This window comes from Mobula birostris, chromosome 6 (assembly GCF_030028105.1).
Source record: "Mobula birostris isolate sMobBir1 chromosome 6, sMobBir1.hap1, whole genome shotgun sequence".
Lineage (NCBI taxonomy): Eukaryota > Metazoa > Chordata > Chondrichthyes > Myliobatiformes > Myliobatidae > Mobula > Mobula birostris.
This window is the reverse complement of record NC_092375.1, coordinates 186104441-186129889: the sequence shown is the minus strand read 5'-3', so window position 1 is coordinate 186129889 and position 25449 is coordinate 186104441. Positions and strand designations below refer to the sequence as shown.

General features: G+C 41.5%; 1 protein-coding gene across 1 annotated transcript; it reads right to left on the bottom strand.

The window, feature by feature from the left end:
- Positions 1–1214: 1214 nt before the first annotated feature.
- Positions 1215–24179, bottom strand: LOC140198773 (dehydrogenase/reductase SDR family member 9-like). Its single transcript, XM_072259783.1, has 4 exons — positions 24138–24179; positions 16952–17256; positions 9609–9772; positions 1215–1708 (listed from the first exon to the last, which is right to left on the bottom strand). Exons 1-4 carry the CDS (start codon positions 24177–24179, stop codon positions 1485–1487), a joined length of 735 nt encoding a protein of 244 aa, XP_072115884.1. The 3' UTR covers positions 1215–1484.
- Between the last annotated feature and the right edge of the window lie 1270 nt (positions 24180–25449).

Here is a 25449-nt window from a genome sequence, read left to right as displayed (position 1 = left end):
TACAGAGGAGATGTCAGGGGTAAATTTTTTACACAGAGAGTCCTGAGTGTGTGGAATGGGCTGTCGGCAACAGTGGTGAGGGCGGATACGATAGGGTCCTTTAAGAGACTCCTGGACAGGTATATGGAGCTCAGAAAAATAGAGGGCTATGGGTAACCCTAGGTTATCTCTCAAGTAAGGATATGTTCGGCACAGCAATGTGGGCCAAAGGGCCTCTATTGTACTGCAGGTTTTTCTATGTTTAATTTTGCATATTATTTTGAATGTTGAAAGTGTTAAGTTAATTGACCGTTCATTCCTTTTCCATAGATGCTGCCTGTCCTGCAGAGTTCCTCCAGCATTTTGTGTGTGCTACTCTGGATATCCATCATCTGCAGAAAGAATCGCTTGTGTTTAAAATTCGAATGAGCTGCTTTTTTTTTGCTACAGCGTGCAATCACTTTCCAGAGCCTACAAACTTCCTTTCAGCGGGAATGATCATCAGAGAACATCACAAAGCATCATTATGGATTTGCTTCTGACTAGTTTTAACATTGAATTACAAAGATACAAATCAATATTTGCTCTGTCTTCTTTGCACCAAATATTTTCTGAACTTTGGGTTGCTATCAGAATATGAAAAGAAGGAAATACATAATGCTTTAAAGAGAAAGGTTATGTTGGTAGAAGTATACCATGAGCATACAGTAATGTGCAAAGGTCTTAGGCACATAAACAGGGTCTATAAAAAGTATTCGCCCACCCTGGAAGTTTTGGTTTTGTAGAGTTCTGTTTTCACTTTGCAATTAGCCTGCAGGCATTTCATCAGCAGTCGAGGTAACATTCTCAGTGCAGAGTTTTTGGTGTTTCTCTCTGGGACTGCTCACATTTAGGTAGGAGTCCATTGCTTGCCTCGGTCCTGATTGGCTACCCCTCCAGCTGAACTTGAATTACTGTCAGCATCCTGTAAACTTGAACCAGTCTGGCCATTCTCCTCCGACCTCGCTCATTACCAGGCATTTTCAGCCACAGAACTGCTGCTTACTGGATGTTTCTGGGAGCTTTCTTTACACAATTCTCTGTAAACTCTAAAAAGCCTTGAAAGGATTCATTCACTGCCTTCCAAAAATTCAACTGGGTGGCTGGGGAACGTTTCTCAAAATTTGCAAAATATATATTTATACAATATAACAAACTACAGAATCAAGAAAGACGCATGAATCAATTTATGACCTTTTATTCTTGACCAGAACATTGAAACTTCAGCAGTGATAAAAGCCTTTTAATTGATAACACCTCAAAATCCACACCTCAAATTTGCTCCAAATTTTGGTTCGATTCTCCAAAGTCTTTGATAGTTTTGAAAGTCAAGATACTGACTGACACCAGAGAAAGGAATAACATTGACTATTTTCTATGATACAGAAAGAAAGGGATCACATCATATTTCACATTAGTGTCACTAGTACTAATTCCTCTTCATCATACTCAATCCCAAAACAATGCTAAAAGAGAGCTTTTGCTGGCTTGATTTTACCTATACTGAACAGAAAATCAGAGATAGCAGTTGGCATGTAGGAGAGAGGAATCCAAAAAATCTTTGCATCGATTCCAGCAGAGTACCGAGTACGAGGATGAAGAGAAGTCAGAGCATGATTCATGCGCCACACCACTTTCATCAAATCTGGGTTGAATTGCTTCTCCACTTTGGTTGTCATGTTTAAAGAGACTGTAAAACAATATGAAAAGTACATTTAAAGAAAATTGTTTTTCATCTATGATATTGATAATCACCATATATAACACACAGCAGAGTATTAGAGATACATATATCGTTTTCACAAAGGAAAGGTGAAGTTAGTTTTCAAGCTGATTTTATTTTCCTAGGAGTCTGCTAATTTTTGTGACGAGTTGTTGACTTGTGCAATAGAGGCTCACTCTTTGTGTTATGTTTTGTAACTCCAAACCATTTAATTGATTTAAAGGAAGACCTGGACATCCGAAATGAGGGTTTAACTTTGAGTTTACTTTCAGCAAGGCCCACATGCATCACATGGTAGCATGATGACATTTGTAATTAACATTTTTACATTTTACCCCTCATGAATGAACAAAACTGTTCAATCAATCAATATTTACATAAGATTACTCAAATATTATTGAAATACACAACCTGCATGCGCTCAGAAGACAAAACAGGTGGAGTTCCTGCCTCTTGCTCCAAGTAATGGCTCTTGCTACCTGAAGTTAAACAGGAAGTCCCCAGCAGACATCAATTTTTATATCTCCCACCCCTCCCCACAAATAGAATCCCATTTTATTACTCCTCGTGTCTCTTGTAACCCAGATGACTGAGGAAGAATTTAATGTGTTCTTTTTCTTCAATTGATGCTGGGTATATCGGCTTCCTCTCTTCCAGGAGACTGCATGGAGCTGCTGCTAGTGGGCTGATGGTCTGAGGAACTGGGATGCAACCATGCAATCTAGAAATAATGGACCATCTGAACTCCTTATCACATTCATTTTGCATTAGTATGATATATAGAATTACTGAAACTGTGTGTATTAACACTCCAAATTGTGGTTCCATTCTCTGAAATCTTTGATAGTTTTCAAAGTCAAGATTCCTGACTGACACCACCAAAAGGGATAATGTCGCCTATTTTCTATGATACAGGAAGCAAGGGATTTTTAAATTAAATTTTACATCAGTGTCACTGTAGACACATCTACTGTTGTCTAAAGTCTACAGACACAGCAGTAAATAAAGTTGAAAGAGTACAGAGAAAATTTACAAGGATGTTGCTGGATTTCGAAGACCTGAGTTATAAGAAAGTATTAAATGAGTTAGGACTTTATTCCTTGGAGCATAAAAGATTGAGACGAGATTTGGTATACAAAATTAGGAGGGGTATAGGTCGGGTAAATGCAAGCAGGCTTTGCAACCAGAGGTCATGGGTTAAGAGTGAAAGATGGAAAGTTTAAAGGGAACCTGAGGGGAAACTTCTTCACTCAGAGGGCTGTAAAAGTGTGGAGCAAGCTGTCAGCACAAGTAATTTTTAAGAAAAATACATACAACAAAATTATACCTTTTGATAAGGTTGCTAGATTCTGGTATGTTACAGTAAAATATGCTTTGGAAAAATGTTGAAATTTTTCTAATATTTTTACCAATTTGATATGATCTCGATTGAAATTGGTTAATCAGAGGCAACATCTGTGTATGGCTTACACAGTTGTACTGGGCACAGAGCAAAATGGGGCCAATTTGAGTTCTCTTGCAAAATTCTGCTGTAACAATTCTATGATTCATTTAATTATGAAATTCAAAACATGGGATCTGTATGCAGGTAGTATTTTGTATTTTCATCTTTTAACTTTCAGATCCTGGCTTGAGATTGTAGTGCTGTGTTGGTCATACTTGAGATTAGAACTTGAACAACTTCCTGAGCAAGAGGAAAAGAGACCACAGGTTGTAGGCAACTGTGCAATTATTGAGCTGCAAATGCTAATATGAAATTCTTGAAGTGGGATGTGAGGCCTTCTTCAAAATTAGCATCTTGTACCTTCAAGTTTTTATTGAAAACCATGGTTCACAAGGTTAACACAGATAGTTGATTACAAAGGAGAGATATAGTACTGCAGTTGTGCTGCTGAAAGATACATGCTTTGTGTATGGGAGGATGAGCAGGAAAGATGGCAGCATCAGTTTTTGCAGACCCAGGTGACCTTCCAGTTTGTCCAGGAGATAGCTTTTGCTTCTTCTCGTGTCTTTCTTTTCTGTTCGAGGTGTCTGGGGTTCTGTCAGAGCCTGTGATCTACTGCTCAAACGACGGTTCTTCACAAGCAGTGGGCCTTTGAACCGGCTGTGCAGCCTGGCACTTTCCTATCTCCAGGAGCTGCCTACAAGACTTGCACCTTCGGGTCCAGACCCGTAGACGACCAGGTTCCTCCCTGATATCGCCACGGAAACGTCATGGGAGACTGAAATATTGGGACGGCAAACAGTGTGTGCTGCTGTCAGAAGAAGGCCCCTGTACTCGATTCATCCTCTAACCTCCACCCCCCCCTCCACCAAACCGATGGTGAGTGAGAGCCGTCAGGGTATCTGGAGAAGTGACTTGGCAGATTGCAACATTGGACCAGAGAGCTGCTGGTCTCTGCACTCTTTGTTGCAGAAGTGATCTCTCTCTCTCTCTTTCTCTCTCCCTCACTCCCTCCCTCGATGGAGGGAGAGAGAAAACCTGCCTGAGAAACCAAATGTGCTGATTATGGACTGTAGGTTTTGATGGAACTCTGGATCAGGGTCTTTCTTGGGGCTTTTGCTATTGCTTGCATGATGGGAGGGTGGGGACTTCTGCCCGTAGCTCACTGGAGTAATACATAAATTTTATGGCTGCCTTTAATTCCTTTTCCCCAGTCTAAACTTTGAATTATTCAACGTTTATTTTTTGGATCTTGGAGGGAAATAGTGGTCATTATGTCGTGTCATTTCAGAAGTGGAAAACAGCTTTTTGAACCCAGCAATGGAAAGGGAAAAACTTCGAAAGAAAAATCAGAAGATATGCCTGTCTGGGCTGAGCGTTTGGAACGTGCGTTGATGGGTCTCGACAACAAAATGGGCAATAACACTTCTGAGTTGAAGTCGTTCCGACAGAGTTTACAGACTATTGAGGAAAATATTGTTTCTTTGAATACTGAGTTTACAGAATCGAGACGTCAGATTGTGGATATTTCAACCCACTTGGAACAGGCTCAACGCAAGATTGTAAAATTGGAAAATTCCTACTCAAGATTGCGTAGGAATAACATTCGGATTGTGGGTCTTAAAGAAGGCTCTGAAAATGGGAATTTATTGGATTATTTTGCCAATTTGTTTCAATTTCTGTTTCCAGATATTCTATCTCAGCCTCCTGATATTGAAAGAACTCACAGAATTTTCACTTCGTCAGATAAAGCTCGACCAATTTTAGTCAACTTCCGGAGCATGCGTGTTTTCTATTTGGTTATATTCATCACCACCATTTTTGATTAGCCCGCGATGGTATGCATCTATTGTCGTGTTTAAGAATAATATCCAACGGTACTTAAAGAGATAAACGTTATTAGTTGGAATATACGTGGCTGGAATCACCCTATTAAGCGAAGAAAGATTTTTAAAATTATTAGTCGATTCCAGCCTGATATAATATTTGTTCAAGAAACGCATATCAGAAAAGGGCGATCAAAATAGATCTTTTTAAAACATGGAAGGGCATTCAATACCATGCTACTTGTCAAAATAAAACAAAGGGAGTATCTATTTTTATTAAATCTAATATTTTATTTATTCAAGAAGACATCATCTCAGATAATAATGGTAGATTTTTAATTATTAAAGGAACAATTTGTAATAGAAAAATTATACGGACCTAATGTAGATGATCCTTCTTTTTTTAAAAATGTATTTGGTTTATTACCAGACTTAAATGAATATATGCTGCTGATGGGAGGTGACTTCAACTGTTGTTTAAACCCTTTGATTGACAAAAGTTCAACCAACCAGCAGCTTCCGAGTCATTCGGCAACACTTATTAATTCCTTTGTAATTGATCATGGTTTGATAGAAATCTGGAGAAATTTACATCCTAATGACAGAGATTATTCTTTTTATTCACATGTTTATAATAAATATTTGAGAATTGATTATTTTATAGCTGATTTCTGATTTTTGTCTAAAGTCCGGAAATGTGAATATGATGCCATTGCTGTCTCGGATCATGCGCCTTTAAGCTTAACTTTTGAGTTAAATGATGTTAGTAATGTAAACTTGCCTTGGCACTTTCCAGAAAATTTATTACAAAGTTCGGACTTTGTTAAATTTATAGAGATTCAGATAAAAGATTTTTTTCTGCTTAATATTACGGGAGATGTCTCCAAATTGATTATATGGGATACACTTAAAGCATATTTGCGAGGTCAGATAATATTCTATTTGGCTAAACTCAAGAAACAGACAAAAATACAGTTAGATAGAATTTCAAAACAAATTAAAGACCTGGATAACACTTATGCAGTTCTCCTAATGTTGATTTATTTAAACAAAGGGTTGAACTTCAATCACAATATAATTTACTATTAACTTACCCTATTGAAAGAAATTTGCTTAAATTAAAAAGTCAATTTTATATGTTTGGAGATAAAAGTAACAAGCTATTAGCATCTCAACTTAAAGCAGTTAGAGCTAAAAGACAATTTTTTAAAATTCGTAAGGGAGATGGTAGTTCCGCTTGTAATTATGAAGATATTAATAAAATTTTTCAAGACTATTACAGTGAACTCTATAAATTTCAGTTTCCAGCTGACCCTTCTAATATGTATGCCTTTTTACAAAAGATTGATTTTGCTAGAATATCTGTTGAAGATCAGCAAATTCTTGATGCTCCTTTTACTGAAAGAGAAATTCAGAAAGCTATTCTTTCAATACAATCTGGTAAAGCTCCTGAATTGGATGGTTTTTCTGTAGGATTTTATAAAAAATTTGAAGACTTGCTTACTCCTTATATGTTGGAAATGCTTCAAGGTTCTTTTCTGCTAGGAGAGTTACCTTCCACATTTTATGAAGCTTCTATTTCTTTAATTCTTAAGAAAGATAAAGACCCTACTGATTGTGCTTCATATAGACCTATTTCATTATTAAATGTGGATGCTAGAAGTCTTTCAAAAACAATGGCTAATCGGATGGAGAATATACTAGCTAAAATTATTTCTCAGGATCAAACGGGTTTTATAAAAGGCCGTTATTCTTTTTCTAATACTCGGAGATTGTTAAATATTATATACTCATCCTTCTCTAAGACTCCCCAATGTGTTGTTTCTCTAGATGCTGAAAAGGCATTTGACAGAGTTGAATGGAAATATCTATTTAAAGTTTTAGAGAAAGTTAGCTTTGGTACTAATTTTAATAAATGGATTAAATTGATATATAAAAGCCCTATTGCCACTGTTATCACTAATACCTGTAGATCCCCCTTTTTCCAACTTTCTCGGGGTACGAGACAAGGATGTCCATTAAGTCTTCTGTTATTTAACTTGATGTTGGAACCCTTGGCTATTGCACTTCGTGAAGCTTAAAAATATTCAAGGAATTTCTATAACTGGGACTATTCATAAGATCTCCCTTTATGCGGATGATCTTGATGATCTTTTGGTTTATGTTTCGAATCCCAAAGAATCTATTCCTAGTTTATTGAAATTATTAAATGAATTTGGATTGTTTTCAGGATATAAATTAACCTGCATAAAAGTGAATCATTTCCTTTAAATGATTCTGCTTCTATAAATGATGACATTCCTTTAAAAGTTACGGATTCTTTTAAATATTTAGGTATTATCATCACTAAAAATTATGGAGACCTTTATTAGAGCTAATTTAGTTCCCTTAGTGGATTTTATGAAGCAATTTTTTTCTAGATGTAATCCACTTACACTTTTGTTAGCAGGTCGAATTCATGCAGTTAAAATGACGATTTTACCAAAATTTTTATATGTATTTCAAAATATTCCTATTTTTCTAAGAAGTTTTTTGATCAGGTTGACTCTATTATTTCATCTTTTGTTTGGAATAATAAAAGACCAAGAATTGGAAAATATCATTTACAGAAATTAAAAAAGGATGGAGGTCTTACTTTGCCTAATTTAAGAATGTATTATTGGGCTGTTAATATATGTTATGTGTGTTCTTGGTTATATTGGACCAATAAAAATGAACGACCACCTTGGATTGATCTGGAATTGAAAATTGTGAAACAATTTCATTTAACTTCGTTATTAGGAGCTCCTTTGCCTGTACAATTAGCCAAAATTTCAATTCTAAATATAAATCCTATGATAAATCTGGCACTAGTTTCCTAAGTTTTTTAATTTTTAAAAATTTAACCTTTTTAGTTTAATTTATCGAAACTATTTATTTAAACCTTCACTTAAAGATCCTACCTTTTCTCTTTAGAGGAATAAAGGAATTTTTTCCTTTATGGTTTTGTTTCAAGAAGGCCGATTGATGTCCTTTGAGAAATTAATAACTAAATACTCTCTCACATATTCACATTTTTTGCAATATCTTCAGGTCAGACATTTCTTACAAGAATATTTAAGTAATTTTCCATTAATACAAGACCCTGACCTGTTAGACATTATTTTAAAAATGAATCCTTTAGTGAAAGGTTTTATAGGGAAAATTTATAATTTACGTTTACAACAGGATAACTATCCTTTACTTAAGATTAAGCAAGATTGGGAAAGAGAGCTTAACATGACCTTGATAACAGAGGATTGGTTGTGAATTTTGAAGCTGGTTAACTCTTCTTCGATTTGTGCCAGTCATTCTCTAATTCAATTTAAAATTGTACATCGTTATTATTTGACAAAGGAGAGATTGTCTAAAATATTTCCTAATGTAAATAGTCAGTGTGATAGATGCAAAACTGCGATAGCTACATTGACACATATGTTTTGGTCGTGTTCTGTATTGAAACAATTCTGGAAATCTATTTTTTTGTACAATTTCTAAAGCTTTAAAAATCAATTTACAACCTAATAAATTGACAGTTTTGTTTGGTATAATTCCTCAATATATTCACGGTATTTCTATATCAGACCAATACATAATTGCATTTGTCACATTATTGGCTAGAAGGGCTATTTTATTAAAATGGAAAGATGCCTCTGCTCCCACTTTGATACAATGCTTCTCTCAGGTGATGTTATGTCTTAGTTTGGAAAAAATTAGAAGTCGAACTTTCGATCCTTGATTTGACTTCGAGAAAAGGTGGGGTTCTTTTGCCCGTTATTATTATTTGAATTGAGTTAATAAAGATGGTCCTTTTCTGATGCTTGGATACATGAATTTGCTTGGCGGATTGATGTCTTTTTTTTTAATGGAAGCTTGTATGGCGTATAGCTCCGGGTTTGTGCTCCAAATGGGGTTTTTTTCCCCGTTTTTTTGTTATTTGGGTTTTTTTTTGTTTTAGTTAGTAGGGGTTCTTTTTTTCTTTCTTTTTTCTATAAAAAAAAGCTTTAACATTTTGTTTTTTATTATTATTGATATACTGTTGGGTTTGGTTGATAGTTTAACTCTTATTCTACATATGGATATGTTGTCTTGATTATTTTGATGTATTTTTCTCTGTTATTGATTTTCAAGAATAATTAATAAAAAGATTTAAAAATGAAAATGATGGGAGGGTGGTGGGGTGGGGAGGGAGAGGAAATCAGTGCCTCAGCTGCTGCTTGTGCATGGAAGGTGTGAAGAACAGGCTGGGCTTTACGTTTCTGAAGTTTCTATCATTCAATCTTTAGGTTTTATTGTTTTGTGAATGTCTGTGAAGAATAAGAATTTCAGGCTGTATATATTATATTAAATTGAACCAATTCATTTGAACAATTCATATATATAAACATAAAAAACTAATAAAAACGGATTTTGCATTTTCTACACTCTTCTGCTATCTATAGGTGAAGCATAGCAGTGGATGAATAATATTTATTGAGACAAGCTTGCTTTAGGTAATGTATCCATTTGGACCACAAGTTCATAATTGGATATCTTTAATTAAAAACATCTAAATATATGTAAGATAAAAACAACTAACCTTTATCCACGTAATCATCCCCATATTCTTCTTGTACATCTGGTGGTAACCTACTCCACAACCTGTTCATTTGCTCCAATAGGTGTTCTACATTAGTCATGGGTGTTTTGAAAAAACCTGGCTCAATACAAGCTACTTTCACTCCAAAATGCTTCATATCTCTCCTGCAAAATTACAAAATAAAACTATCATGTTGTTACAAACTTTTATCTGTTGGCTTTTGTTTACTTTGTTATTTTTTATTTTATGTAAAACAATGCTACTTTAAATGATAGACTATGAGGAGAACCAGTCAATCTTTTGTGAAGGAATAATAACAACAACATATTTATAGAGCATTCTCCAACAGACGATGTAATTCCAGGTGATTTACAAAGAATAAAATTTTAAAATGAAAATAAAATACAAAACGATGTTTGTAAAAAGCAAGGTTGAATAAGTAGGTAACACACACAAAATGCCTGAGGAACACAGCAGGCCAGCCAGCATCTATGGAAATGTGTACAGTCGCTATTTCTGGTTGAGATTTCTGTCTTAAGTGTTCCCAGTGATCTGGCCTCCAAGGCCACATGAGGCAATGAATGTCACAGATTAACCACTCTCTGGCTAACAAAATTCCTCCTCATCTCTGTTCTAAATGGACGTTCCTCTATTCTGACGCTGTGCCCTCTGTCCTTAGAATCTCCACCACAGGAAACGCCTCCACATACTTCCTGTCCAGGCCCTTCAACAATCAATGTTTCAATGAGATCACCCCTCAATCTTCTGAATTTCAGTGAATAGACATCTGGAGCCAGCAAACACTCCTTGTATGACAAGCCTTTCAATCCCAGAATCATTTTTGTGAACCTTCTTTGAACCCTCTCCAATATCCGCAAATTCTTTCTTAGATAAGGGGCCCAAAACTGCTCACATTACACCAAGTGAGGCCTCACCAATGGTTCATAAAACCTCAAAATTACATCCTTGCTTTATATTCTAGTCCTCTCGAAATGAATGTTAACGTTACGTTTTCTTTCCTCACAACAGACTCAAACAAAAAAATTAACCTTTATGGAATCCTGCATGAGGACTCCCAAGGCCCTTTGCACCTCAAATTTTCTCTCCTTTTACAAAATAGTCTTCCCTTTTATTTCTTCTCCCAAAGTGCATGACGATTCACTTCCCAACACTGTATATCATCTGCCAATTCCTTGCCAATTCTCTTAATCTGTCTAAGTCCTTCTGCAGCCTCTCATCTTTCTCAAAACTACCTGCCCCTCCATGTAACACACATCAAAGTTGCTGGTGAATGCAGCAGGCCAGGCAGCATCTCTAGGAAGCGGTGCAGTCGACGTTTCGGGCCGAGACCCTTCGTCAGGACCAACTGAAGGAAAAGTTAGTAAGAGATTTGAAAGTGGGAGGGGGAGGGGGAGGTCCAAAATGATAGGAGAAGACAGGAGGGGGAGGGATGGAGCCAAGAGCTGAATAGGTGATTGGCAAAGGGGATATGAGAGGATCATGGGACAGGAGGCCTGGGGAGAAAGACATGGGGGGGGGGAACCCAGAGGATGGGCAAGAGGTATATTCAGAGGGACAGAGGGAGAAAAAGGAGAGTGAGAGAAAGAATGTGTGTATATAAATAAATAACGGATGGGGTACGAGGGGGAGGTGGGGCATTAGCGGAAGTTAGAGAAGTTGATGTTCATGCCATCAGGTTGGAGGCTACCCAGACGGAATATAAGGTGTTGTTCCTCCAACCTGAGTGTGGCTTCATCTTTACAGTAGAGGAGGCCGTGGATAGACTTGTCAGAATGGGAATGGGATGTGGAATTAAAATGTGTGGCCACTGGGAGATCCTGCTTTCTCTGGCGGACAGAGTGTAGGTGTTCAGCAAAGCGGTCTCCCAATATATAGAAGGCCACATCGGGAGCACCAGATGCAGTATATCACCCCAGCCGTCTCACAGGTGAAGTGTCGCCTCACCTGGAAGGACTGTCTGGGGCCCTGAATGCTGGTAAGGGAGGAAGTGTAAGGGCATGTGTAGCACTTGTTCTGCTTACAAGGATAAGTGCCAGGAGGGAGATCAGTGGGGATGGGATGGGGGAGACGAATGGACAAGGGAGTCGCGTAGTGAGCGATCCCTGCGGAAAGCAGAGGGAGGGGGGAGGGAATGATGTGCTTAGTGGTGGGATCCCGTTGGAGGTGGCGGGAGTTACGGAGAATAATATGTTGGACCCGGAAGGCTGGTGGGGTGGTAGGTGAGGACCAGGGGAACCCTATTCCTAGTGGGGTGGCGGGAGGATGGAGTGAGAGCAGATGTACGTGAAATGGGGGAGATGCGTTTGGCAGCAGAGTTGATAGTGGAGGAAGGGAAGCCCCTTTCTTTAAAAAAGGAGGACATCTCCCTCATCCTGGAATGAAAAGCCTCATCCTGAGAGCAGATGCGGTGGAGACGGAGGAATTGCGAGAAGGGGATGGCATTTTTGCAAGAGTCAGGGTGAGAAGAGGAATAGTCCAGATAGCTGTGAGAGTCAGTAAGCTTATAGTAGACATCAGTGGATAAGCTGTCTCCAGAGACAGAGACAGAAAAATCTAGAAAGGGGAGGGAGGTGTCAGAAATGGACGGTAAACTTGAGGGCAGGGTGACATGGAGGCTGCCCCTCAATGTATCTACATATCATCTGCAAACCTGGCCACAAAGCCATCAATTCTGTCATACAAATCATAGATATATAACATAAAAAAGAAGCTGTCCCAACACATGCTCCAGTTATACACCACTGGTCACTGGCAGACAACCGGAAAAAGCTTGCATTATTCCTACTATTTCTCCCTTGCCAATCAACCACTGCTTTATCCACACGAGTATCTTTCCTGTAATACCATGGGCTCTTAGCTTCTGAAGCAGCCACATGTGCGGCAACTTGTTAAAGGCTTTCAGAAAATCCAAGTATTCAACATCCACCAATTCTCCTTTATTTATCCTGCTTGTTATTTCTTCAAAGAATTCCAACAGATTTGTCAGGGAAGTTTTTCACCTAAGGACACCATGCTGACTTCAGCCTATTTTATCATGTGTTTCCAAGTACACTGAAACTACATCCTTGAGAATCAACTCCAACATCTTCCCAACCACTGAGGTCAGACTAACTGGCCTACAATTTCCATTGTTCTCCCTCCTCCCTTCTGGAACAGTAGAGTGACATTTTCAATTTTCCATTCCTTTAAAACCATGCCAGAAACAGTTGGTTCCTGAAAGATCATTAATAATGCCTCCAGAGTCTCTTCAGCTACTTCTTTCAGAATGCTGGGGTATATACCATCTGGTCCAGGTAACTTAGCTACCTTCAGACCTTTCAATTTCCCAAAAACTTTCTCCTTAGTAATGACAATTTCACTCACTTCTATCCTCTGACGTTCTCAAACCTCTGACATACTGCTAGTGTCTTCTACAGTGAAGACTGATGCAAAATACTCATTCAGTTCATCAGCCATTTCCTTCTCCCCCATCACTACCTCTCTCGCATCATTTTCCAGTGATCCAGTATCTACTCTCACCTCTCATTTACACTTTATATATCTGAGGAAACTTATAATATTAAATATTATTGTAATATTATTGTCTAGCTTTCCTTCTTATCTCATCTTTTCCTTCTTAATGACTGTTTTCTTTGCCATCTGTTTGTTTTTATAAGCTCCCCAAATCCTTGAACTTTCCACTAATTGTTACTCTATAATATGCCCTCTCTTTCGTGTTGATGTTGCCTTTGACTTCTCTTGTCAACCACAGTGGTGCCATCTATATTTAGAGTACCTCTTCTTCTTTGGGATGTAATTCTCTGTTGCCTTCTGAATTGCAATTCCAGCCATTGCTGCTCTGCCAGAGTTCTTTGACAATCATTTTTTGCCAGCTTCTCTCTTGTGCCTCTGTCATATCATAATTACTGGCCCTTAAAGTTTCTGTTACCTTGAACTTTCTAATCAATTAATTGTGCAATTCCCAATCCAGAATAGCTGAGCACCACAAACTCCTCTAAAAAGCCATCTCACGGACATTCTCCGAATTCCCCTCTGGGACCCGATTTTCCCAATTCCCCCATGAGTATTCTAACAGTTCCTTGTTGACATGTGTTTTTTAGCTCCCATAGTAACTTGTAGACCACATCTTTACTACTGCTTGGGGGTCTGCATATAGCTCAAATTAGGGTCTTTTCACTTTTGAATGCCTTAGCTCTATGCACAATGTTTCAACACCGTCTGGTCCATGTCACCTCTTTCTAATGATTTGATTTGATTTTACCACCAACAGAGCCACACACCTCTCGCTCTGCCTGGCCGTGTGTCCTTTCAATACAATATGTATCCTTGGACGTTAAGCTCTCCGCTACAATCTTCTTTCAGCCACAATTCAGTCATGTCCCCAACAGGCCAGTCTACAAGTTCTTCCACCTTGTTCTGTCTACTGTGCATATTCAATCCTGTATCCAGCCATTTAGATTTTGTCCACCTGTCAACACTGCAGCTCGTTCTGTGGGCTGCAATTTTGCCCTATCATCGGCCCCTCTTTGCTCACAGTCTCACTACACACTGCCTCTGTTTGTTAACCAACCACCTAATCCTTAGCACTATCACTCCAGTTCCATTCCCTTGCCAAATTTGTTTAAACCCAACCCTACAGTTCGAACAAACCAGCCCGCAAGGGTATTGGACTGCTCAGTTTCAGGTGCAAGCCATCCCTTTTGTACAGGTAAACAACAGGAATTCTGCAGATGCTGGAAATTCAAGCAACACACATAAAAGATGATGGTGAACGCAGCAGACCAGGCAGCATCTCTAGGAAGAGGGGCAGTCGACGTTTCAGGCCGAGATCCTTCGTCAGGACTAACTGAAGGAAGAGTTAGTAAGAGATTTGAAAGTTGGAGGGGGAGGGGGAGATCCAAAATGATAGGAGAAGACAGGAGGGGGAGGGATGGAGCCAAGAGCTGGACAGGTGATAGGCGAAAGGGATACGAGAGGATCATGGGACAGGAGGTCCGGGAAGAAAGACAAGGAGGTGTGGGGGGGGACCCAGAGGATGGGCAAGGGGTATATTCAGAGGGACAGAGGGAGAAAAAGTAGAGTGAGAGAAAGAATGTGTGTATAAAAATAAATAACGGATGGGGTACGAGGGGGAGGTGGGGCATTAACGGAAGTTAGAGAAGTCGATGTTCATGCCATCAGGTTGGAGGCTACCCAGACGGAATATAGGGTGTTGTTCCTCCAACCTGAGTGTGGCTTCATCTTTACAGTAGAGGAGGCCGTGGACAGACATGTCAGAATGGGAATGGGATGTGGAATTAAAATGTGTGGCCACTGGGAGATCCTGCTTTCTCTGGCGGACAGAGCGTAGGTGTTCAGCAAAGCGGTCTCCCAGTCTGCGTCGGGTCTCGCCAATATATAAAAGGCCACATTGGGAGCACCGGACACAGTATATCACCCCAGCTGACTCACAGGTGAAGTGTCGCCTCACCTGGAAGGACTGTTTGGGGCTCTGAATGGTGGTAAGGGAGGAAGTGTAAGGGCATGTGTAGCACGTTCCGCTTACACAGGTAAGTGCCAGGAGGGAGATCAGTGGGGAGGGATGGGGGGGACGAATGGACAAGGGAGCCGCATAGGGAGCGATCCCTGCGGAAAGCAGAGGTGGGGTGGAGGGAAAGATATGCTTAGTGGTGGGATCCCGTTGGAGGTGGCGGAAGTTACGGAGAATAATATGTTGGACTTGGAGACTGGTGGGTTGGTAGGTGAGGACCAGGGGAACCCTATTCCTAGTGGGGTGGGGGGAGGATAGAGTGAGAGCAGATGTACGTGAAATGGGGGAGATGCATTTAAGAGCAGAGTTGATAGTGGAGGAAGGGAAGCCCCTTTCTTTAAAAAAGGAAGACGAGGGAGATGAACGTAACTTCCGCCACCTCCAACGGGATCCCACCACTAAGCATATCTTTCCCTCCCCCCCTCTCTCTGCATTCCGCAGGGATCGCTCCCTACGCGACTCCCTTGTCCATTCGTCCCCCCCATCCCTCTCCACTGATCTCCCTCCTGGCACTTACCCGTGTAAGCGGAACAAGTGCTACACATGCCCTTACACTTCCTCCCTTACCACCATTCAGGGCCCCAAACAGTCCTTCCAGGTGAGGCAACACTTCACCTGTGAGTCGGCTGGGGTGATATACTGTGTCCGGTGTTCCCGATGTGGCCTTTTATATATTGCCGAGACCCGATGCAGACTGGGAGACCGCTTTGCTGAACATCTACGCTCTGTCCGCCAGAGAAAGCAGGATCTCCCAGTGGCTACACATTTTAATTCCACATCCCATTCCCATTCTGACATGTCTATCCACGGCCTCCTCTGCTGTAAAGATGAAGCCACACTCAGGTTGGAGGAACAACACCTTATATTCCGTCTGGGTAGCCTCCAACCTGATGGCATGAACATTGACTTCTCTAACTTCCGCTAATGCCCTGCCTCCCCCTCGTACCCCATCTGTTACTTATTTTTATACACACATTCTTTCTCTCACTCTCCTTTTTCTCCCTCTGTCCCTCTGAATATACCTCTTGCCCATCCTCTGGGTCCCCCCCCACACCTCCTTGCCTTTCTTCCCGGACCTCCTGTCCCATGATCCTCTCGTATCCCTTTTGCCTATCACCTGTCCAGCTCTTGGCTCCATCTCTCCCCCTCCTGTCTTCTCCTATCATTTTGGATCTCCCTCTCCCCCTCCAACTTTCAAATCCCTTACTCACTCTTCCTTCAGTTAGTCCTGACGAAGGGTCTCGGCCTGAAACGTCGACTGCACCTCTTCCTAGAGATGCTGCCTGGCCTGCTGCATTCACCAGCAACTTTTATGTGTGTTCCTTTTGTACAGGTAATACCTTCCCCAGAAGAGATCGCAATGATCCATAAATCTGAAATCCTGCCAGTTCCTCAGACACACACTCATCTGCTAAATCATCCTAATGGATGTTACTCCTATTAATACCTAAACATACTTTTATTTGATATGTTGTATTGTCATTTTATAAAGTTTCCGGTGAATCCAGTGTGTCTAAAGGGAGCAGGACATATACAAACACCCTGGTCCCTGACGCCAGCTGCAAAGATGACAAATTTCCAGGCCCCTGGTGCTCTGGTCCCCAAGCCCTGGTACCAGATCTTGGCTCAGGGCTCACTCTCAGTTCCTGGCTGATATTCTGCAGCAGGAGCAAGTCGGATAGTGAACCACCAGGATTCCCGAAAAACAAAATGCCAGATTAAAAGAACTCTACTCTATTATGTTGATACATAAACAGAAGTATCAAGGAGAGCATCTTAATTTCAAACTCACCTGAGACTGTCATTGAAGGCTTCTACACCAAATTTAGAGATGCAATACGCTCCACTTACAGGGCTGATCCTTCCACCTACACTTGCAATATTCACTATTCTGCCTCGTGCCCACTTTATCAGTGGAAGTACACTCAGTGTGACCTCAATAAGTCCAACCAGGTTGACATTCAACACGGCTCTGTAATCATCTATCATAAGCCAGTCAACAGGGGCAAGGGGGTGCAAGATACCAGCACTGTTAACCAGCCCCCAGAGTCCTGGAATTGTTGAAATGAACAAAAAAAGATTTAATGTCAGATTACCCTTTATTGTAATTAATTGGCTCCTAATACTGTCTTGTGATTTCACACATAAAACTCACATTGAAGCAAAAACATCAGCTGTACAATTTCATATCTATATATTTACACGCAGTCCACATAAGAAACGTTAATGCTGTTGCCTTAATGTTAAAGGTTCATTAGACTCCTTGTCTTATATGGCACAGTTAGGTGGAGAAAAAACATAAAGGCTTTTACTCATGTATATGAAGGATGTAAGAAATAAAGTCAATTCAATTCAAAGGTCTAAGAAATAAACTTAATCACTGCAGTGGGTTCCAGTTAATCAGACAGCCTCCTATTTGACACAACTCTTAAAGAATAAAATCAGATCATCCAGAAAACAGCCAGGATGCCCTTTGTTTATTTGGAACATCATGGCGTTTAATTGGGACAAGAGACTGTTGCTGAGCTGTTCCTAATTAGAGTCAGTTAATTGATGGTTTATCTCTTTTTTTGTATACCTTTTTAACTATTTCCATGAAACTTTGACTAATTGTGGTAGCCACTTACCTGAGCCAAAATGTACTGATCCTTATGTGTCCAGGAATCAAATCAAATCAAATCAGAACAGTCACTCCAAAGACAACAAGGAATTCAATCAACCTACAGAAAATGTCAGCAATACTCTTAAGAGCATGGAAACCATGTCTAACAAAGGATTCATTTATTGAGATACAGCATGAAGTCCTTTGCGCCCCTTAAACCCACACCACTCAGAACTCCCCCGATTTAACCCTAGCCTAATCACAGGACAATTTACAATGACCAATTAACCTACCAACCAGTACTTCTTTGGACCGTGAGAGGATATGGGGTCACCCAGACAAAACCCACACGTTCACAGGGAGTACATGGAAACTCTCACATGCAGCGGCAGGAACTGAACCTGGATCACCTGTACTATAAAGTGCTGTGCTAAACACTACACCACCATGGATCTCCTGCCACAGGAGGCAGAGCAAAAGGGGATAACATAATGTCCCTTAAGACTCAATAGGGTGAATGGCCTAATTCTGTTCCTTTGCCTTATGGTCTTATGAAAACATCTGTGCAAACTGTAACAGAGCTAATGCTTCAGATCAAAGACCCTTCATCAGAAGTAGGTTAATGAGAAAATAAATTGGCTTTCAGTTGCAGAGCGGTTTGGAAAGGGATGGATTTTGCAGTGGTAATATCTCAGAGAAGCCGAGATCAGGATTGCCACAGGGATATGCTGTTCGAATATAGAATAGTGCAGTACAGGAACAGGCCCCAGCACATCTGCAGAAATATTATACTGCTAACTAATCCCATCTGCCTGGACATGGTCCGTATCCTATAATTCCCTGCTTGCACATATATCTGTCTAAGTGCACCTGATGCACTGTACTGCCTCTATCACTTGCTTGCTGGTGCAGGCCAGCCCCAGAGCAGTCCATGCAAAAAGAAATTTGTAGTTCCTGAATCATTCAGTGTCTGTCCTCAAGTTTCTGTACTTCCTCCTGATGGCAGAAATGAGAATGAGACATCACCTCGGTGGTGAGGGTCCATAATGATGGATGCCGTCTTTTTGAGGCATCGCTCTCTGAAGGTGTCCTGGGTACTACGGAGTCTAGTGCCATGATGGAGTTGACTAAGTTCACAACTCTTTGCAGCTTGTTTCAATCCTGTGCAGTAGACCCCGCCCCCCCCGCCACCTCAATACCAGACAGTGATGGAACCAGTTAGAGTGCTTTCTACGGTACATTTGTACACATTTGCAAGTGTTTTGGGTGACATACAATTCTCCTCGACCTTCTAATGAAATATAGTTGCTGCACTTAATACTCCAAATGTGACCCAACTACTGTTTTACATGCTTCAACATGAACTCCCAATTTGTACACTCAATGCCCTTCTGCTATCTTTACCACCTCATCCACCCATGTTGCCACTTTTAGGGAGTTATGCAGCTGCACCCCAAAATCCAACTGAAATCTTGTGTTCTTAATGGTCCTATCATTTACTTTCCTCTTGCGTTTGACCTTCTAAAATGCAACACCTTTCACAAATCCATGCTGACTTTGTCCGATCATTTCACCGCTTTCCAAATGTGCTGTTATCACATCCTTGATAACTGACTCCAGCAGTTTCCCCACCACCAACGTTAGGCTAACCGGTCTATAATTCCCCGGTTTCTCTCTCCCTCCTTTTTTAAAAAGTGGAGTTACATTAGCCACCCTCCAATCCTCAGGAACTGGTCCAGAATCTAGCGAGTTTTGAAAAATTATCACTAATGCATCCACTATTTCTTGGGCTACTTCCTTAAGCACCCTGGGATGCAGACCATCTGGCCCTGGGGATTTATCTGCCTTCAATCCCTTCAATTTACCTAACACCACTTCCCTACTAACATGTATTTCGCTCAGTTCCTCCATCTCACTGGACCCTCTGTCCCCTACTATTTCTGGAAGATTATTTATGTCCTCCTTAGTGAAGACAGAACCAAAGTAATTATTCAATTGGTCTGCCATGTCCTTGCTCCCCATAATCAATTCATCTGTTTCTGTCTGCAGGGGACCTACATTTGTCTTTACCAGTCTTTTCCTTTTTACATATCTATAAAAGCTTTTACAGTCCGTGTTTATGTTTCCTGCTAGTTTTCTCTCATAATCTTTTTTCCCCTTCCTAATTATGCCCTTTGTCCTCCTCTGCTGAACTCTGAATTTCTCCCAGTCCTCAGGTGATCCACTTTCTCTGGCTAATTTGTATGCTTCTTCTTTGGAATTGATACTATCCCTAATTTCTCTTGTCAGCCACAGGTGCACTACCTTCCTTGATTTATTCTTTTGCCAAACTGGGATGAACAATTGTTGTAGTTCATCCATGCAATCTTTAAATGCTTGCCATTGCATATCCACCGTCAATTCTTTAAGTGTCATTTGCCAGTCTATCTTAGCTAATTCACATCTCATACCTTCAAAGTTACCCCTCTTTAAGTTCAGAACCTTTGTTTCTGAATTAACTATGTCACTCTCCATCTTAATGAAGAATTCCACCATATTATGGTCACTCTTACCCACTGGGCCTCTCACGACAAGATCGCTAATTAACCCTTCCTCATTGCTCAAAACCCAGTCCAGAATAGCCTGCTCTCTAGTTGGTTCCTCGACATGTTGGTTCAAAAAATCATCCCGCATACATTCCAAGAAATCCTCTTCCTCAGCACCTTTACCAATTTGGTTCACCCAATTTACATGTAGATTGAAGTCACCCATTATAACTGCTGTTCCTTTATTGCACACATTTCTAATTTCCTGCTTAATACAATCTCCAACCTCACTACTACTGTTAGGTGGCCTGTACACAACTCCCACCAGTGTCTTCTGCCCCTTAGTGTTACGCAGCTCTACCCATATCGATTCCACATCTTCCCGGCTTATGTCCTTCCTTTCTATTGCGTTAATCTCTTCTTTAACCAGCAATGCCACCCCACCTCCCCTTCCTTCATGTCTATCCCTCCTGAATATTGAATATTCCTGAACGTTGAGCTCCCATCCCTGGTCACCCTGGAGCCATGTCTCTGTGATCCCAACTATATCATAATCATTAATAACAATCTGCACTTTCAATTCATCCACTTTATTATGAATGCTCCTTGCATTGACACACAAAGCCTTCAGGCGCTCTTTTACAACTCTCTTCGTCCTTTTACAATTATGCTGAAAAGTGGCCCTCTTTGTTACGACATACAACCCTGAGATTCATTTTCCCGCGGGCATACTCAGCAAATCTATAGAACAGTAACTAGAACAGGATCAATGAAAGATCAGCTGGAGTGCAGAAGACAACAAACTCTGCAAGTGCAAATGTAAATAAATAGGCAATAAATATTGAGAACCTGTGATGAAGAGTCTTTAACAGTAAGTCCATAGATTAGAAACATAGAATTTCTACAGCACAATACAGGCCCTTCAGCCCACAAAGCTGTGCCGAACATGTCCTTACCTTAGAAATTACCTAGCTGAGCTCCATGTACCTGTCCAGGAGTCTCTTAAAAGACCCTATCATATCTGCCTCCATCACCTTTGCTGGCAGCCCATTCCATGCACTCACCACTCTCTGCGTAAAAAATTTACCCCTGACATCTCCTCTGTACCTACTTCCAAGCACCTCAAGACTGCTTCAGCCCTGGGAAAAAGCCTCTGACTATCCGCATGATCAATGCCTCTCATCGTCTTATGCACCTCTATCAGGTCACCTCTCATCCTTTGTTGCGCCAATGAAAAAGGGCCGATTTCACTCAACCGATTCTCATACGGCATGCTCCCCAATCCAGGCAACATTCTTGTAAATCTCCTCTGCACCCTTTCTATCTGCAGTTTGTGCATTCCCCTCACTGTGACGGCATGAGTTTCCTCCGGGTGTTCCAGCTTCCTCCCACAGTGCAAAGACGTATTGGTTGGTAGGTTAATTAGTCATTGTAAAACGTTCCGTGATTGGGCTAGGATTGAATTGGCGATTGCTGGGCAGTGCGGCTCAAAGTGTCATGGTCTGGTCCGAGAACTCCGCATTCCGGTTCACGGTCCGGTCCTTCCATCCATTTCCCATTGTTCTGTTAGGTGTTCTATTTAAGGCACATGATTCTTGTTTGGGCAGACAGATAACTACCTCCAGAGACTAGGGCTTGGCTGCTGGATTGTTCCTGTATAAATCCCCTGCCTGAATCCCTTTTCTGCCCCTTCCTCCTGACTATCGACCTGTGCCACTGACATCAATTGCTATGAAGTGCTTTGAGCGATTGTTTATGGCACACATCAACCACAGCCTACCGGTCAACCTCAATGCTTTGCAATTCGCCTGCTGGAGCAACAGGTCAACCGCAGATGCCATCTCTCTGCCCCAACATTCCTCCTTAGAACAGATGGAGAATAAAGATGCATATGTAAGATTCCTTTTCATTGACTACAGCTCTGCCTTTAATACCATCATTCCAAATAAACTGATTCCTAAGCTCCAGAACCTGGGCCTTAGCACTCAGATCTGCAGCTGGATATTCAACTTCCTCACAGACAGGACCCAGGCTGTAAAAATAGGGGACAAGCTCTCCTCTACAATCACGCTGAGCACTGGTGCCCCACAAGGCTGTGTACTCAACCCCCTGTTGTTCTCACTGTACACCCACTGCACAGCCAAGTTTCCATCAAACTCAATATATCAGTTTGCTGATGACACCACAATTGTAGACCGTATCTTGGGTAATGATAAGTTTGAGTACAGAGAGGAAATTAAGAACCTGGTGGCATGGTGCGAAGACAATAACCTATCCCTCAACGTCAGCAAGACGAAGGAATTGATTGTTGACTTCAGAAGGAGTAGCAGACCGCACGACTCCATTTACATCGGTGGTGCACAAGTGAAACAGGTCAAAAGCTTTAAGTTCCTCGGGGTCAATATCACAAATGACCTGATTTGGTCCAACCACGCAGAGTCCACTGCCAAGGAGGCCCACCAGTGCCTTTACTCCCTGAGAAAGCTAAAGAAATTTGGCCCGTCCCCTAAAACCCTCACTAATTTTTATAGATGCACCGTAGAAAGCATTCTTCTAGGGTGCAGCACAACCTGGTATGGAAGTTGTCCTGTCCAAGACCGGAAGAAGCTGCAGAAGATGGTGAACACCGCCCAGCACATCACACAAACCAATCTTCTGTCCTTGGACTCTCTTTGCACCGCATGCTGTCGGAGCACTGCTGCTAGGATAATCAAGCACTCAACCCACCCAGCCAACACACTTTTCATCCCTCTTCCCTCCGGGAGAAGGCTCAGGAGCTTGAAGACTCGTACGGCCAGATTTGGGAACAGCTTCTTTCCAACCGTGATAAGACTGCTGAACGGATCCTGACCCGGGTCTGGGCCGTACCCTCCAAATATCCGGACCTGCCTCTTGGTTTTTTTGCACTACCTTACTTTCCCTTTTCCATTTTCTATTTATGATTTATAATTAAAATTTTTACTATCTACTATGGATTTGTATTCCAGGGATTGCAAAGCGCGGAATCAAATATTGCTATGATGATTGTACGCTCCAGTATCAATTGTTTGGTGACAATAAAGTAAGGTAAAGCCTTGCCCTGAAACCAGTGTCTGAAGCCTCACCTTGCCTCGCCTGTAACCTTTGCCCGCACTGCTGTCAAGTTTAACTGTCGGAGCAAGATAAGGAACTGTCTATCGTTGTTTTGAACTGTCTCTGTGTCCATGCCTTCACAAGATAGGTCCGGCCATTTGCCGCTACCTAGTGTTGGGAATCATCTCATCGTGTTCAGCATTCTGTGTATGAGTCCCGGCCCTACGTCCCGTTCCCAAGGAGGGGTCCTGGCTCTGTGTTCCATGTTCCTGTCTCTGAAGTCCAAGACTCTGTGTTCCTGTGCTCTCGACCAAAGCTCTGTGTTCCTGTCTTCCCCAAGACCAAGGCTCTGTGTTCTGCATCCCTGTCATCCCAAGTCCAAGATTCTGAGGTTCCTGTCGTCCCAAGTCCGAGGCTTGGCTATTCCTGAGTACCAAGTCAAGGCTTCGTGTTCTCATCCTGTCCATGTGCCTTGTCCTGTCCATGTGGCGCCTCGTCCTGTACAGGAGCTGCCTGGTCTAGTCCTGTCTCCCAAGACCACGGCATGTCTTCGCCTAGTTCCGGAGTCTAAGCCCGAGTCGAGACCCAGGTTCTGGGTCCTTGTCCATTCTCTGGCCCAGAGTCCGAACCCAAGCCTCAACACGTCCTCACCTCGAGGAACCCAAGCCTCGTCACATCCTCGCCTCGAAGAACCCAAGCCTCGTCACGTCCTCGCCTCGAGGAACCCAAGCCTTGTCACGTCCTCGCCTCTAGGAACCCAAGCCTCATCACGTCCTCACCTCGAGGCACCCAAGACTCGTCACGTCCTGTAGCAACGTCATGTCCTCGCTTAGTTCCGGGGTCCGAGCCCGAGTCAAGATGCAGGTTCTGGGCCTTTGTCCAGTCTCTGGCTCGGTGTCAAAGCCTAGGCTCCTAGTTCCCAGTTCCTAGTCCTGGTCCCGCTTTCCCAGCCAATATCCTAGCCCAAGTCTGTGTTCTTTTCCCAGCTCCTAGTCTGCGTCCAGTCACGTCCCTAACTCTAGTCTCTAATCCTGTCCAGTTTCTAGTACTTTAGTGTCTGTGTCTTGCATTTGGGTCCGCACCCAGCGCCTCACCTTATGACACAAAGGGCCAGAAGGGCCTCTTGCGCGCTGGATCTCAATAAATAGAGAAAAATAACTTCTTGATATTAATTTGACTGATAGAGGGCAGGATTCCATTTGAGTCAAAGAATATGAATGCTCGGTTGCAATATTCACTCTATTGATACCCAGAAGGGTTGTTTTAGGAATTACAAAGGGATCAGTCATGTTCTTATTAACTGACAAAGCAGGTAAGAGTGGTTGACTTGCATTCTCCTGCTCCTGTGACATATATTTTATTCGTGATTAAAATAACAGATTAAAATTGGAGTAGTTTTCTCAAATAAAGTTTATATTTAAGGTGTCACACATAAAGTGCTGGAGAAACTCAGCAGGTCAGGCAGCATTTCTGGACATGAATAAGCAGTTGACGTTTTGGGCCAAAATACTTCTTTGGGACTGGAATGGTGAGGAAGACACCAGAATAAAAAGGTGGGGGAGGGGAAGGTGAAAGGAAACCAGGTGGTAGGAACGTTTTTACATCATCTCTATTCAGAAAATGCTGTGATGTCTTCGGCCTGTGGGATTACTTCAATATTTTTGGATTTTGTAGTTTGATCTTATAATACAAAAAGAAAAAATGTAAACATTTCTGAGGATTAATTTGGAGAAGTAACAGTATAAACCAGTATTGCAACAGAAAACATTTATCAATCTTTTACTCCTAATCCCAGAACCTTTTATTTTCAAATAAATGGCTGTTTTGATAATGTGAACAGGGTATATCTTGATCGCACATTCTTTCTGTCATCAGCAGTTTGGTAAGAGACCATTGAATATAGGTTTCACTTTTTTAATAATTCAGAAATAACTCCAGTGTGCTCATGTTATTTATTATATGCAATTAGCCACATTGATTTTATCAAATTCCTTCAGAGAGCAAGTTCAGTAGTTTGCACATTCAGAATCGCCTTTCTAAACTTGAAATCAGTGGCATAAGCTCAACCTTCAGATTTCCACAAATTTCAAC

Bases quoted from the DNA above. Each gene is read 5' to 3' on its own strand.
- LOC140198773 (XM_072259783.1), bottom strand. From the start codon at position 24,179: ATGACGTTGCTACAGGACGTGACGAGTCTTGGGTGCCTCGAG. The intron at 17,257-24,137 runs GTGAGGACGTGA...ATTACAATAAAG, and splicing joins CGAGTCTTGGGTGCCTCGAG to GGTAATCTGACATTAAATCT. The intron at 9,773-16,951 runs GTGAGTTTGAAA...GTAATTTTGCAG, and splicing joins GCCTTCAATGACAGTCTCAG to GAGAGATATGAAGCATTTTG.